Genomic DNA, 12,766 nt, shown 5'->3' with positions numbered 1-12,766 from the left:
GAGCTCACTGGTTTCGGGTTCCGTAGGAACTCCAAAGTTAAGTGAGAAAGGGGGCTAGAGCAATCCCATGATGGATGACCCACTAGGAAGTTGCTCGTGAGTTCCCAAAAACAAAACCGTGAGGGAATGGTAAGCCCAAAGCGGACAATATCGTGCTACGGTGGTGGAGCGGGCCCAAGAAGTGATCCGCCCCGGGCGGGGATGTGACATCCACATCGCCCAGGGGAGTGATCCTTAAATGTATATTCTCATCCCTACCTAGCACAAGGCCTTTTGGGAGCTCACTGGCTTCGGGTTCCGTAGGAACTCCGAAGTTAAGTGAGAAAGAGGGCTAGAGCAATCCCATGATAGGTGACTCACTAGGAAGTTGCTCGTGAGTTTCCAAAAACAAAACTGTGAGGGAATGGTAAGCCCAAAGCGGACAATATTGTGCTACGGTGGTGGAGCGGGCCTGGGAAGTGATCCGCCCCGGGCCGGGATGTGACAATTTGGTATCAGAGCCTAACCCTGGTCGTGGTGTGCCGACGAGGACGTTGGGCCCCTAAGGGGGGTGGATTGTGACATCCCACATCGCCCAAGGGAGTGATCCTTAAATGTATATTCTCATCCCTACCTAGCACAAGGCCTTTTGGGAGCTTACTGGCTTCGGGTTCCGTAGGAACTTCGAAGTTAAGTGAGAAAGGGGGCTAGAGCAATCCCATGATGGGTGACCCACTAGGAAGTTGCTCGTGAGTTCCCAAAAGGCCTTGTGCTAGTAGGTATGAGAATATACATTTAAGGATCACTCCCCTGGGCGATGTGAGATGTCACATCATCTTTGTTGCTTCAGTTCCGGCAACTCTCTCTCCGGAGTCCATATCATATTCTCCTTCATCAAATTGGGATGTCTTTTCCCTGACTTTGTTTATCAAGTTAATTTTTGTACAATTTTAAAGAATGTAGAGATGGAATTTATGAATCTTTGGACTACTTTTTTTTAGGGATATTGGGTTCTTTCAGTAATTCTTCCATCTATTTATTTCTTAAATGAATCTCTATAAAATTCTCATAATTAAACAAAAAAGTTTTAGGTACCCAAAAGGAGTGGCCCAAACACGTTTAGGCCTTGAATTGGGTTAGAAAAAAAAATTCAAACTTTGGCCCAAAACAAAGGAGTAATTATCATTACCATACCATGCTAACCGAACTATTTGGCATGCCAAAATTTGAAATACGAAAAGTTTGGCACGGTAATGGTAATAGATGTTGTTATACCAAAAGTTTGGTATGGTAATTGGTACATGGGTTTTAGTACGATAATCATACCAATACCATCCCTATAAAAGATGAGTTGTTGTTGGTTTAAAAATAATAAAATAATAGTTAAATATGATATCATTTAAAGTAAAGCAAGTGGAATGACTTTGGAAATAACAAAAACCAAATTTGAAGGCAATAGTACATCATTTATTTCTATTATATATACTAGCATATAGGCACACACAAAGGGTGTGAGAAATTTTTTTATTTTTGTTTTTGAAATATAATGAGAGAGGAAGAAAATGATAGAGAATGTGGGAGTGATTTTTTTTTTAATTAAAAATATATTACGATTACATGTATGTGGGGTTTTGAAAAAAAAAAAACAGCAAAATTTAGTTGTGTGAAATTACATTTCTACCTTATATTTCTTATTCATGTTCTGTTTTAATTAGAGGGTTAAATTGGTAATTTCATAGATTTTGGTTGACAATGAGTGTTTTATTAATTAATAGAGATTATATAGTAACATTTTTACATCTCCCCTGGAGCTGGTCTAAAACGCCACCAATTTTTTTTTTTTTTGTTGAGCAAATGATATTATTTACATTAAGGGGGCGTTTGTTTGCCCTCACTAAGTTGGACTGGACTGGACTGGACTAGCTATTAGTCCAATACTGTGTTTGTTTCATGCTGGGACTAACATTAATGAGACTAAAGGGGATTAGTATGGACAAAACCCTTCACTAAGAGGTCTTAGCGAGACCCCCCAATAACCATGGGACTAGCTAAGACTATCCTCTCTTTCTCATCCTCGTCATGCTCAACGACCACTCTCGACAGACTCCTCGTCATCTCTGGTCACCTAGATCAATCATTAACTTTCCGACTCTCTTTCAGATCCATTTCACAACCAACTTTCATACAAAATATACCAAATTGAAGCTGGGAGTGACAAGATTACGATTTGACCTGAATTGAGGCCAAAATGTGGTCGATTGTGGCTGGAAAATGGCTTGGAAGTCTCGGCCTGTTTGGGCTTCTTCAAATCCATGACAGATTCGAGCATTCAAAGCTAAGATCTCGGTCCAGGGATGGTGATGAATTTTTTGGCGGTGCTAACTTCATTCAATTTAACGAGGAAATGGTAGGAAAAAATGAAGAAAAAGATAAGATCATAATAAAATATTAATAATTTATATATTAAATAATATAATATTATAATTTGTTATTATCCAGCTTCTTAGTCCAATACTGTACCAAACGCTTCACTAAGTTAGTCCAGTTTAGTCTAGTCTAAGCCAGTCCAGCTTAGTCCTTGAAGCTAATCCAGTCCGAGATAGTCCGGCGCAACAAACGAGAGAATAGGATGAGCTTAGCCTCATAATAGATTAGCAATAATATGGTTCAAATTTATCTTTAATAAGAATCGAATATAAGATATCTCACTTATAATTTGAGTTAAGAGGAATCACTAGTTTAAGTGGCAGTTACTGTTAAACTTTTAAATATTAATTATCATTAAATTAGATCAAATTAGTTTAAGAATCAAAGGGTGCGTTTACCAATTGGAGCCAAACGGAGTCCCGCAAATTCCCCGCCCATCAGATCGGAGATAAATGGAGGTGATGATGGCGCTTCAGGTGATTAGCAGCTGGTAGTGCTACTGGTGATTAGCAGCTGATTGGGTCCCAATTCGGAGGGATTGGGCTGCGTACAGTTTAGGAGGAAGAGCAGGTGATACAGCGGGTCTCATCCTCGTCGTTGTTGTCGTTTGGGTGGCGGCCCTGGCGGATCAGGTGGTGGTGTGGCTGGGGTCTATGGCCATGGTGATCTCTCCGGGCAGTGGGCGTGGGTGTTCTTTGACTGTCAGTTGATTGAATTGATTGGCGTTCCTTGTTCTCTATTGGGTTGCAGGCCAAGTGTTTGCTTTTTGTCCCAAAAGAAAGAAAGAAAGAAATAGAGAAAATGGACAAGACCTCCAAAAAGAAGGGTAATTTTAGAAAGGGCAAGGATGAAAAGCTGATTGTTGAATCTGATGGTTGGTGGTGGTTGATCCACAGGGGAATCACAGCTTCCTTCTTGTCCATTGCATTGTTCTCCTTGTTGGTTCGAGCCGCGGTCTCGCTGCATCCTTACTCTGGTGCTGGAAATCCTCCCAAGTTTGGGGACTTTGAAGCACAGAGGCATTGGATGGAGATCACTATCAATCTGCCAATCAACCAATGGTATCGAAACAGTACTGTCAATGATCTCGGTTACTGGGGTCTTGACTACCCTCCTCTCACTGCCTATCAGAGTTATGTTCATGGCCTTTTCCTCAGACATTTCAGTCCTGAGTCAGTTGCGCTTTTCGCTTCCCGTGGCCATGAGTCCTATTTGGGAAAACTACTCATGAGGTGGACGGTGTTGTCTTCTGATGCCTTGGTGTTCTTTCCTGCTGTTTTATACTTTGTTCTTGTTTACTATGCTGGTCAAAATCCAAGTCGACGAAGGAGTGACATAGCGTGGCATATCGCGATTATTTTACTTAATCCTTGTCTCATCCTAATTGATCATGGTCACTTCCAGGTTACATATGATTTTTCTATTGCATTCTGCACATTTTTGTTGGCATCCATGCAATATTTGTAGTTCTAACTCGGAACTGTTTATATTTACGATCTTTTTCTTTTTGGTTTTTGTTCAGTACAATTGCATCAGCTTGGGTCTGACTGTGGGAGCTATTGCCTCTGTTCTTTCGGATAAAGATCTTGTAGCCTGTGTCCTATACAGTCTTGCTCTCAACCACAAACAGGTATCTTGTGATTTGGTTTTAAACGTGCCTCATGGTTGTTTAAGTTTCATTCTTTATTCTTGGTGACATTTATATTTCCTCCCTTAACTGTGGCATGAAAACTAAATTGTTGTATTGAAATTGTCAAGAGACATTTCTAATTTTGCCTCGAAAGTTAGCGTATAATATTGGCAAATGGATTTCTGAAAATGAACACATAAGTGGCTGGCTCTTGCATATTAATGTGAGAACTAATGCAACGTCTTTTTTCACTAATCAAAATACGGGTGGTAGGTGACTTGATCTAATGAAAGAGAGGCTATGGTGGTTACCATGAATCACATGATGACGTGATCTACCTGGACCACTGGTAGTTACTTTTTTGTCATAATCATCTTGTTCTTATTAGATGATTTGGAACTTTGCTGCAGTTGTCACAAATCACAACGTTGATTTCTCATTCTTTGTTTTAAATGGAAACCTAAGGCCTGAGGAGGGTGGATGGTGAGAGCCCAATTCTCATCATAGAGGCACGCTGTCCGTAGAGCTCCCCTAGGACCCGCCACCACAACCTTGTATACCATAAAAATATTGAAATGATTTCATGATTCAAGTTCAGAATATTTGGAATAACAAATGAATTGTCCATTTTGGAAACTCACTCAGTCTCATTACAATAAATATGAGTGGAACCCACTTATTTACCAAAGATTCTACAGGAGAGAATAATACCCATTTGCTGAACGTAATATGTTTTTCTGCAGATGAGTGCGTATTTTGCTCCTGCATTTTTCAGTCATCTCCTGGGTAAATGCCTAAGGCGCCGGTATCCTGTTCTAGAAGTGTTAAAACTTGGCCTTGTGGTCCTGGGAACATTTGTTGTTGTATGGTGGCCATATGTTCATTCAACGGAAGCCTTTTTTGGGGTAAGCACTAGTTAATTTTGGCAGTTTGTGAATTTTCAGCCTCAGTTTGTTTTTTTTAATAAAAATCTATAACTTAAACTCAATCTTCTCTGTGGTTCTACTTCCGAGGTCTAGTAAACCATGACAAAGTTATGCTGTGCGCTTTAGCTCATGCCCAAACTACAAATGTATACACTGGTTCAGATTTTGCTTCAGAATGATTTTAGCCAACTAAAAGAATGCAGTTATGTGGATCATATGTCTCAAGCATTGAAACTCGTGACTCACTTGTATATGGTGCTGGATTTTACACAGTTATGTGGATCATAAGTCGCAGGCATTGAAACACTTTACTCATTTTTAATTTGCCCCAATGTAGATGTCAAATTATTGATGGCACTGTCGTGTGGGTTTAATTTAAAACTAACAACAAGGTCAACTTAGAGAATCATTGAAGATGTTAGACATAATAAATATTAGTTAATAGTTAATGACACTTGATTTATGTGTTTATTTCTTATTCTTATGAAGAAAGAAAATTTAATAGGATACGGGTATTTAGAAAGTAAGGAAGATATATATATATATATATGTTGTAAAAAGAATCAAGATATGCTTGGTTTCTCTTGTTTACAACACACAACAGGTGTTCGTTTTCTTATTAGTTTTGGTCAATTGTGCAGGTTCTCTCTCGTCTTGCTCCTTTTGAGAGAGGGATATTTGAGGATTATGTGGCTAACTTTTGGTGCACCACTTCGGTTCTTGTAAAATGGAAGAGATTATTTCCAACACAGTCCCTGAAGCTCATCAGCTTGGGTGCAACTGTTTCTACTTTCCTGCCTTCAATGATTCAGCAGATATGGGCTCCGAGCAAGCCGGGTTTCCTTTATGGGTTGCTGAATAGTGCTTTCTCGTTTTATCTCTTCTCATTCCAAGGTTAGTGAAGATTTCCCATCAGTCTCAACTTCTGTTCGTGATTTCATGATACTATGGTGCATAATGCTTCTTGTTCTTAACTTGCAGTGCACGAGAAGTCTATTTTACTACCTCTCCTGCCAGCAAGTCTTTTGGCAATGGAAGAACCATTTCTTTTTACCTGGATGACACTTTACGCCTTGTTCTCAATGTTCCCTCTTCTACACCGTGACAAACTGCTTCTTCCCTATCTTGCACTATCTGCTCTCTTTATCCTTTTAAACCATGCGCCGAATGGAAGACAGACCACAAGGGACACAAGCGCCTTGAGATCATTTGTGATCGCAGTCTCTGTCTTGTGCTCAGTCGTTCTTCATGTTGTTTATTTAAGCATGCATCCCCCCGCCCGGTATCCTTTCCTTTTTGAAGCTTTGATAATGCTCGTTTGCTTCTCCCAGTTCGTCTTTCTTACCGTTTACACCAATGCAAAACAATGGATGTTGCTTAAACACTCCAACTTGGTGGATAAAGAAAAGAAGCTCCTTTGAAACCTCTGTATTCAGGCAGCAAGTTTTGTGAAAGCACTTGATTCGTAGCATCAGAGGCCCCCGAGATTGAATGCGACTGTTTGTACTTTTCGTAACCCGCATTCTCTAAAGCTTACGACGAGCAAAATTCAACTTAATTTGACTGTTGAATTTTTACAGATTGGTTCATTTGGATTCCGGCCGGAACAAACAGCTTCGATCCTTCGTCTTGAAGAATGCTATGACATGAAATTTGTATTCCGGCCAAATTCAACTTGCATTTTTGTTTGTAGACGTGTGATATTTACAAATTGGTTCATTTGGATTCCGGCCGAAACAAACAGCTTCAAATATGCAATTACTGGTCTAATGTCCATGCCTTGTCCAATTAAAAATTGAGTTTTCAAATTTAAAACACCCCATGTAAGTTTATCCACCGGACTAAAAATTCGTGAGCACTGGTTCCTTAACTTGTAATACCGAGCCAATGGTCCTTTCGACCAAGTTGGTTAGAACTTCCATCTGTTTTTGCTGTTTAAACACTTATTTTGGATAGATTTTCTAACAGGGTTATCAAAAAAGGCTGTTGCTCCATATTATAACAAATTGACGACCAATAGTGAGATTTTAGTTAAGGGACCAAAGCTCCAGATGGGACAAAGTCCGGAGACAATTTCTCTAATTTTCTTTAATTTTAAATTGTGTGAAAAGACAAAAGAGGACATTAGTTGAAACACCACCTCCTTCGCCCTCCCCATCCTCCCGTAAACTGCCTCAGGCCTCGGCTTTGGCCTGTCGTCCTCCCCAACTCCACCTTGCCGCCAATGCCCTCGCCAAGCAATACTCGGCCTCCTCGCAAACACCATTGTCTCGTTCGTCGCCTCATTCACCGTCAGGTTCGACATGAATCAAAACCCAGAATTCAACGACCCAGGTAGAAATCATATCAGAAGCAACCTCAACAATATGGAAATACATCCTTTAGAGCACAAATACAAAACATGATACATGTCACAACCAATCAAGATTACAATTGCTGAACGTGCTTTTCACAACACACAACTTTTTCTTTCTTTTCACGATTCCATCTACTCTTGTAAACCTTTGTTGACAACCTAAGGTTTTACATACACAACCAAATGAAATTAGCTTTCAGAACAAGGGAAAGAAACCTGGATCCTTTTGACTCGACCGAGTTGAAAGTAGCAAAAATTTACACCACCTGTTTGCATGCCAAGTTGAAGGGGCCAACGGGACATTACTTAAGTTAGTTGAGGGGCAAGTCGGCCTCCATGAGCTTGAACGAAGCGAAAGGTTAAAAATGGGGTTCCTGTTGAATGATCATTCCCTTTTGTCTTCTTCTGTATCATCTTCATCAAAATCTTTGGCACTTTCAATCCTCTCTTGCTTGGTTAAGCTGATATCACCCTCTGGCTTGCCCCTCGTAAGAGATTGAGATTCTTCATCGTCAGATTCTTCTCCCACTTCATCTGAGTAAGCATACCTATGGACATTTGGCAGTACAAGTCAGCTCAGTCAGGAAAAAGGGAATCCTAAGAATTATAACGAGCGATAATGTTAGTTACAGATGAGTCCCTTAAGTCAAAAATGAGGGAAACATTCCATCAATGGCATTAAAAATTAAAGAATAATGTGGGATATTGCTCCATAAAACCCAAGCAATGTGGCATCCTTTACTCTTTTACATCATCACCATACTTCCTCTCCACCACATTCTCGAGAGACTAGATCTCTCAACTGCACACCTCCAAAGACATTTCCCATCTAGAGCCCTACCAAAAGTACTGATCATTCAGAATATGGTGATTCTGATTGAATATGAAAGTACGGAATATTGAGCCCACTTTAGTCAACCACCATCGGAGACTTTTCCATTTTGAAAATTTCAATAACCAAGAAAAGAATAAAACATCATTATATCAACTACATAAGATTAGAAAGATATAACGCACCGTTGAGAACTCTGGGATGGAGCCCAAAGATAGCAGATAACACACAGCAATGCAAATGCAAGAATATCCCAGAAAGCAGTGATGACCCAAGCACTTTGCCACTTCTCATTGAATGGATCTGTTGCTTTAAAGTACACCTGCAAGTACAAGCTTATCAAATGTATAGTAGATCTTCAAACCCAAGAAAAATATAAAAAATTGAAAGGACACAAACATACAAAGAACCGAAGTTCAAAACAAAACAAAAAAAGGCGATAAATTCTAATAAAGTAGCTTTAGTTGTATTTATTCTATTCTCTTGTAACTGAACCCTTAAATATACTGATTCTTGGTGCAACAATCCCAACACGACTTAATAGTGCACAATCAACCTAATTTTCGATCACTTTAAGGTAATTAACTATAAAGAAACACAACTTAGTAGAGCAAGCCGTATGCATAATATCAGTTCAGATACTCAGTATCTAGAAGTTACACAAAAAAAGAGTATCATTTACTCTGTCTGCCAGCAAAATATACTAGTCTGCTAATCATAATGCCTTCCCTTACATTAGGCAGACAAAAGGCGATGATACTTTTTCTACTGCAAGATTTCTAGTGTAACTCAGTAACCTCATAATCTCTTTATGCTATTTGTTCAATAAACTGTGGTTCTGTTTATCACAAGTACAGTGCAGGATACATTTGTTGTTACTGCACATAAGCAGCAATGTAAAGCACCACCAGTCCAAAATAATACAGAACAACATATGAAAACTCTTCGGGCCAGGGATTCAAAACCAATAGTAAAATCAAGCCTGAGTATGGCTGTACCACAATATAGCAAATTCTACACCATTAAAGGCTGAAATTCTACAACTGCACAGTAGGATCGTCAAACTGAAAACGGCACAGGTAGGGTTGTGATCTTCCCAAAGGAATTATATCTTTTTAAGTTTTAACACCAATGGCTCTTACTCTATGACCAGGGGGGATCTCAGTGCATATTCAGAAGCCACAAAGGAATAGTGGTGAGTACATAATCATATGCAATCCTATTTAATTTCATAAGGTGAATTGCTAGGATTCCAATTTGGCTTCAATTGAGACCTTGATAAGAGTATATTATTAGACAAAACACACTCAGAATCCTCAGTGTTTGCTGTGCAGGTTGAAGATATGAAACATTTGTATACTGGCCAATAAAACCATACCTCATACACTATCCATGCAACTGAGGCAATGACTGCGACTGCTAATGCATTTGAGAACTTCCTATACATATCCAGTTTGACAGAGCTTCTCTTTGCCTGAGAAGAACATATAGTTTAACATTTAAAATGCCATGTTATGGAGATAATAAAATAATGAGATCACGAAACAACACTGCCGTTGTAACTTAAATAGACGAATTTAAATTATTATACCTGTAGCTGCTCTAGTGTTTTAGAGAGAGAGGTAAAAATCCATAATATCAAAAATGCGTCCAAGAAAGCATCAGGAAGAACTAGAAATAATCTTGCTCTTCCAGATACATCATTGATTGTCCCCACATACTCTGTAATATTAAGCAACTCTGTGGCCAGAAAAAATGTTATTCCAAGGAGAATCACCTTTGAGGTAAGACCCCCAAGAGTGGGCCGCACCACACCATAACCCATGGAAACAATGAGGATAAGAAGACGGGAAACTGTTTTTCTCACAGCTCCAACCGTCACAACCAATGTTGTAACAACAATTGGCCTCATCCCTGTACTATTAAAATTATCATAATCACAATACCAAAGAATCATCTCAAACAACCCAAGAGCAATAACAGCTGTGATGCAGTGCTGAAGTTGCAGAATATCCTTCCAGAACCTCACATACTGAGTGAACCAAATTATTCCAAGCAACACATAAGCAAGTGACATAAACACATAAAACTTCATTAGTGGAGCCATTCGACCTGGTAGGTAACCATCAGGATTTTTCCACAAAGTCTTCCCGCTCATAGTTACTCCCTTCAGTTTTGGATCACATGCTACAAAAAACAAGTTATACATCCCAGTTTTTGGGATTAAAATCTCTTGATAATCCATGTTTGTGTGCAGGAAGTTCCCACTGAACCGTACATTTAAAACAATAGGCCATTTATTATCTGTTGCAGAAGGTCTCCTAATGACTTCACCTTGCTTACAACCTTCCATCTTAGCGAGATCAGGAGAGCAACATATATCTCTTTGTCCACCATAAGCAGAACCACCAATATTATTACGATCAGCTGCCTCAAATATTATAACTTGTATCAACCCAGTACTATGCTCCATGTCTGAAAGCTTCTTAGCAGCATCCTTGCTCCTCCAAAAGGTGATTTTGTCGAATCTGTTCCATTCGGAAATGTCAGAAACAAATGTGATAAAATATTTATTTAGTGAGGAGAGGCAGGAATGAAGGAGCAACGTGCACATACAACATGACTATGTTGCTATCAAGTATCAAGTAAATCGTACCATGCAAATGTAACGGACTATGAGTTCAGTCACACTGTCTGCACAATATAATGAAGCGGTGTCCCTAAGACTTAATCAGATACAAGAATGATTATGAACTTGGTGAATGGAGATGTGAGGACCCTCTGAGACTTAGAAATGATACTTACAATAAATAAAACTAGAAGATCTACTTGACCTTCTTCAAGAAACTTTTGTGAATTTAGTTTGCACACTGTACTATTCACGAAACAATTTCGAGAAATCCTTTTTTTCTCCTTCCTGTTCATGGATTCTACAGGATCATAGTTCCACCGTATTTTGAATCATCATCTATTAATTTGCATCGAAAATGTAGTTGGACGCTTCGAACTAAAACTCAATTTTATACTAAACCCTTCATCATTGAGATATTACTATGTTTGTGCTTAATTTCCCCACTTCTGGTCCATCCCACATTCAGATAAATTCAATAAATCTTTTACCTTTTCAACATACAACACATTTTCTTGGCTACCCAATTAAAAAAAGAAATCCCCAAATCGATCACCCACTTCAAAATTCAAAAATCTAAAATCTTGCAAAAACCCAAATGTTCAATATTCAAAAAACCCAAAAATTGAATGAAGCAATTGTACACAGATGGCAGATCTCGCAATAAGCTGAAAGAGATGCAAACGCGAAAGCATTACCGAATGTAAGATGGGCGGAGAGAGTGGCGGCGATGCCTTCGCTGCCGCCGGGTAGAAGGTAAGCATTGCCGACTTCTCTGAAGGTTTGGTTGTCGTAGATGTGGATCGAGGCGTTTGTGGGATTTGGAAGGAATGACAGTAGGAGAAGCAGAGAGAGCTTCATGAAAATGCCATGGAGAATGCCGTTGCTTCTTCTTCTTCTTCTTCTCGCCGCTCGAATCTGGGTTGTGAAATCCATACTCTTTGGAGATTGGACTTGTGGAGCTCTGGTGCTTGAGGTTAGAGAGAGAGAGACAGAGAGAGAGCGAGGAGAGAGAAAGGAGAGTTGGTGAAGTGTGAAGGGTCAGTGAGACCGAAGCAATGCGTCGACGATGATGTCGGTGAGGCTGGAGGTGGATTAACGCGCCATATTGGCACGTAGCCCCGGAATCGACGGCTTACCTGAATTTTATTTTTCTGAACTACTTTAATGTTTTAAATAAACTTAAAATTTAGAGCATCTTTAAAAAAAATATAATAAAATATGAATGTGCTTATTTGATATCAAATTTTTTTTTAAATAGAAGTGTTATTTGCTGATTAGGTTTGAAAGCTTAATGATTTGGTGTCAAATTTGACATCAATGTCAATTTTATTTTTAATTCATTTTAATGATGAGTCTCTTATTTCACTAACATCTTAACCAATAAAAATTTTATTTCAACATTTTTTTTAATAATTACAACCATCTAAAGTTTTATTTAAATAATAAAATAATATTTGACAGTTTAGTTGGAGAAGTATAAAATTTGACATAAGACTTCAAATTACCACATCAATAAACTTAAATAAACTTAAAAGAGATTAAAACGGGTTGGTTCTACTAGTTGAATTTTATTTTTTCATAGTTGTAAATGATTAGATTATTAGTTAATTGTCGATTAATATGCTTGTTTTTTTTTCGTGATCGATAATGTTAGAGAGATCAAAATTTTAACCTAAATTTGCAAACTAAATTACGTCACTAGTTAGAAATAAGCACATTAATCAATAATTAAGTAATAATCCAATCATCAAGAACCACATAATTTGTTTTGCAAATTTTGTTTAAAATTTTTGATCTTCTTAGCATTATCTATTAATGACACATTATTGTTCTGCGAACTTAATTTAAAAATTTGGTCTCTCTAGCATTATCCATTAAATAAAATTAAAACTTAGACAATACTAACCTCTTTGGCAGATCCCCTCCACTCCCGTCCCTTTCTGCATCTATTACTTTCAATTTTTTTTTATAACAAATGATATTA

At 38.5% G+C, this 12,766-nt stretch overlaps 2 protein-coding genes across 2 annotated transcripts; one reads left to right on the top strand and one right to left on the bottom strand.

Annotated features, from left to right (window-relative positions):
• Positions 1–2,986: 2,986 nt before the first annotated feature.
• On the top strand, positions 2,987–6,736 carry LOC125476771 (probable dolichyl pyrophosphate Man9GlcNAc2 alpha-1,3-glucosyltransferase). Its single transcript, XM_048583281.1, has 5 exons — positions 2,987–3,810; positions 3,929–4,036; positions 4,780–4,941; positions 5,604–5,856; positions 5,944–6,736. The coding sequence occupies exons 1-5, from the start codon at positions 3,208–3,210 to the stop codon at positions 6,381–6,383; spliced, it is 1,566 nt and encodes a 521-aa protein (XP_048439238.1). The 5' UTR covers positions 2,987–3,207; the 3' UTR covers positions 6,384–6,736.
• Positions 6,737–7,308: 572 nt separating this feature from the next.
• On the bottom strand, positions 7,309–12,728 carry LOC125476817 (transmembrane protein 87A-like). Its single transcript, XM_048583375.1, has 6 exons — positions 12,689–12,728; positions 11,478–11,913; positions 9,742–10,678; positions 9,529–9,624; positions 8,336–8,472; positions 7,309–7,866 (listed from the first exon to the last, which is right to left on the bottom strand). Exons 1-6 carry the CDS (start codon positions 12,726–12,728, stop codon positions 7,704–7,706), a joined length of 1,809 nt encoding a protein of 602 aa, XP_048439332.1. The 3' UTR covers positions 7,309–7,703.
• Positions 12,729–12,766: the final 38 nt, after the last annotated feature.

Source organism: the organism of the source record quoted next, unplaced genomic scaffold, assembly GCF_019419815.1.
Source record: "Pyrus x bretschneideri cultivar Hongxiangsu unplaced genomic scaffold, Pyrus_bretschneideri_v1 Contig2, whole genome shotgun sequence".
Lineage (NCBI taxonomy): Eukaryota > Viridiplantae > Streptophyta > Magnoliopsida > Rosales > Rosaceae > Pyrus > Pyrus x bretschneideri.
The sequence above is the reverse complement of the archived record's forward strand: the minus strand, read 5'-3'. Positions and strand labels throughout refer to the sequence as shown.

What these genes read in the sequence shown, in the direction of transcription:
- LOC125476771 (XM_048583281.1), top strand. Translation starts at nt 3,208, where the DNA reads ATGGACAAGACCTCCAAAAAGAAGGGTAATTTTAGAAAGGGCAAGGAT. An exon ending in TTGATCATGGTCACTTCCAG is followed by an intron (nt 3,811 to 3,928) that starts GTTACATATGAT and finishes GTTTTTGTTCAG; the next exon opens with TACAATTGCATCAGCTTGGG. An exon ending in TTGCTCTCAACCACAAACAG is followed by an intron (nt 4,037 to 4,779) that starts GTATCTTGTGAT and finishes GTTTTTCTGCAG; the next exon opens with ATGAGTGCGTATTTTGCTCC.
- LOC125476817 (XM_048583375.1), bottom strand. Translation starts at nt 12,728, where the DNA reads ATGCAGAAAGGGACGGGAGTGGAGGGGATCTGCCAAAGAG. An exon ending in AAACACTAGAGCAGCTACAG is followed by an intron (nt 9,625 to 9,741) that starts GTATAATAATTT and finishes TGTTCTTCTCAG; the next exon opens with GCAAAGAGAAGCTCTGTCAA. An exon ending in CCATCCCAGAGTTCTCAACG is followed by an intron (nt 7,867 to 8,335) that starts GTGCGTTATATC and finishes AAATGTCCATAG; the next exon opens with GTATGCTTACTCAGATGAAG.